General features: G+C 46.2%; 1 protein-coding gene across 2 annotated transcripts in view; it reads left to right on the top strand.

Moving 5' to 3' along the window:
* Positions 1 to 1213: 1213 nt before the first annotated feature.
* The window catches only part of sp8b (sp8 transcription factor b), a 3874-nt gene continuing 2423 nt past the window's right edge, over positions 1214 to 2664 (top strand). The window contains exons 1-2 of one of the 2 annotated variants that reach the window (XM_020612772.1): positions 1214 to 1325; positions 1771 to 2649. In XM_020612772.1, the coding sequence (XP_020468428.1) occupies positions 1305 to 1325; positions 1771 to 2649 (900 nt within the window). In that variant the 5' untranslated portion in view covers positions 1214 to 1304. The other variant, XM_020612773.1, reaches the window with a different exon arrangement.

Below are 2664 nucleotides of genomic sequence, written 5' to 3' on the forward strand. Positions count from 1 at the left end.
CCTGAGTTATTAAATTTGAAATTCAAATGAAATTTATGCTTCTAGTGCCCACTGCATGCTAATAGCGCCCACAGAGAGCCAGGGTGCAACACGTTTTGCCTACAAGTACATAAGTTATTATGTAACAGGAGCCTTCTCTATAGATTTAACAAAATGTCAGTGGGAAAAGTGGTGCACGGACTCAACATAACAACAGTATTATTATAGTTCCATTGCCCCAGAGTGCAATCACTTTACTAGATGATCCCTGCTGACCTGCGGTGACAACAATTGTCTATATTGCCAATAACCCATAAAAATCTACATTATTTAAATTTTGTAATTTTGAAGTAGAAACATTTCTAAAGTCAACGACATCGAGCCCTTATCATCTTCTTCTTCACCATCTATTATTTTAGCCGAACATAGCGCGTAATAAAATGAATAATCCACCTCCGGAATGCACCATCTACTAGTTTTAATCAAAACTGTCAAGATAATTGAACACAATTACAGTAATGTGAAAGTCAGAGACAGTGTAATATAGGTCCGCCACCAGAACAATGCAGCCTTTATGTCTTGTGTAATAGTTTGTGTATATTAACTCTTAGAAAGTTAAAACATGCAAACTGCTGAGGGGTAAATTATGCGAAAAGCCAGAATACGTTTCTGAGGAGGACAGTTTAAGCAGCACTGTACAAATACACACAAAACACGCTACGGAGGAGGTGGCACTGACTCACGTTACTCGTGTTTAGCCTATATGTTTATATTTGAGGAAAGGAGCAGGTTTTCAGGTTGAGATCATTTATAGTAAGGAGCATTATGGGAAAATAACTTTTAATGCAGTTTACTTTTATTCCCTGCACCCTGGCGGCTGTTTTGCTTGTATTTTACCAACCTTTTGTCATTTAACACCAGCTACATCACCAGGTCATCACATCCCTCTTCCCTTAAATTTATGGAATGCAGTGATGTTCTGTAAAATTTCAATAAGTGGCCCCCTAATTCCTCCTTCCTAATTCACTCTCATTTAACTTTACCTTCCTTCCGCTGTCTTTTATTATGGAGGGGGCGGTGGGGGTGGAGGAAGGTGGAGAGCTGTCTGGCGCTCTATTGATGACCTCACGGTAGTGTGTGGCGGTGCGGCGGGACGGGCGCGCTGATTGGTCGCCCGTGGCACAGCGGCACTTCAAAGCCGGAGAGGAGCCTACAATTGTGGAAGAATGGGCGGAACACATCATTGTATTGCACACCTCTAAAAAAACTGTGCTCTGATTCATAAATATAAAAAGATCCTCTGAGGAGGGCAGTGTTTTTGTGTGATGGCAACTTCACTTCTAGGGGTGAGTCTAAAGGACTTTCTTACTGGTTTAATTAGTTCTTGTCATTGTCCGGCGGAGGGGGATTAAACTTGCAGCGGTCGCAAAGTACCAGGAAAGCCAGTGCGTTGGTTATATTTTCAGGGAGCGCTTCGTTTGAGAAAGCTGGGGCTCTGTAGGCAGCATATAAGTTTGTACTGGTGCTCAAGACGCATGTTGCCCTCGGTGTCCTGTTTGGCATGCATGTGTAAACGCTGTGTGTCGCATTTCAGTTGTGTGCCACTTTGCGTTCGTTCAGGTAGGACGTGATAATCTGCTGTGTTGGTTTCCGAACTTTAAATAACTAAATCAAACGCAGGGGAAATAATTTCCTACACTAATCTTGGCTTTTCATCTGAAATGCTGTATTAAAACGCGCTGCACCTGTTAAACCTGTTAGACTGACCATCTTTTTTTTCTGTCCTTTCAGGAGGAGCCGAGGTTAGGATCGACTCCTTTAGCCATGTTAGCTGCAACATGTAACAAAATAGGGAGTCCGAGCCCTTCACCGTCTGCAATTTCGGATAACTCCTCATCGTTTGGAAAAGGCTTCCACCCGTGGAAAAGAGCCGCTGCGAGTAGCTGCAGCCTGGGATCCGGCATCTCCAGCTTCGGAGTGTCCCGCAATGGATCCGGCATCTCGGACTCTTTCGGCACCAACAGCTCCACTGGATCCAGTGCTTTTTCCCTCACTTCCGGTACATCGTCTAGTTCACACTTTGGAAACGATTATTCTGTTTTCCAAGCCTCAGTTTCGAGCAACTCTCAAGAGTCCAGCCACCAGCCGGTTTTCATCTCCAAGGTGCACACCTCAGTGGACAGTTTGCAGGGCATCTATCCGAGGATGAGCGTTGCGCATCCCTACGAGTCCTGGTTCAAATCGTCTCATCCCGGCATCCCCACAGGAGATGTCGGAACCACCGGAGCCTCTGCGTGGTGGGATGTGGGAGCGGGATGGATTGATGTTCAAAATCCTAATGGAGCAGCACTACAGACGTCCTTACATTCCGGTGGACTCCAGACCTCCTTGCACTCTCCTCTGGGCGGATATAATTCTGATTACTCGAGTTTAAGTCACTCTGCTTTCAGTACAAGTCCCTCTCCACACCTGTTGACAACCGGCCAGCACCTGATGGACGGTTTCAAACCGGTTTTATCATCTTATCCGGACACAAGCCCCTCTCCATTAACCGGGGCAGGTGGGAATATGCTCTCCGGGGGTCCACCTGCATCTTTAGCGGGGTCTCCGAGGTCATCTGCCCGGAGGTACTCGGGCAGAGCCACCTGCGACTGTCCAAACTGCCAGGAGGCGGAGAGACTCGGA

This window comes from Monopterus albus, unplaced genomic scaffold (genome assembly GCF_001952655.1).
Source record: "Monopterus albus unplaced genomic scaffold, M_albus_1.0 scaffold127.1, whole genome shotgun sequence".
Taxonomy (NCBI): Eukaryota; Metazoa; Chordata; class Actinopteri; order Synbranchiformes; family Synbranchidae; genus Monopterus; species Monopterus albus.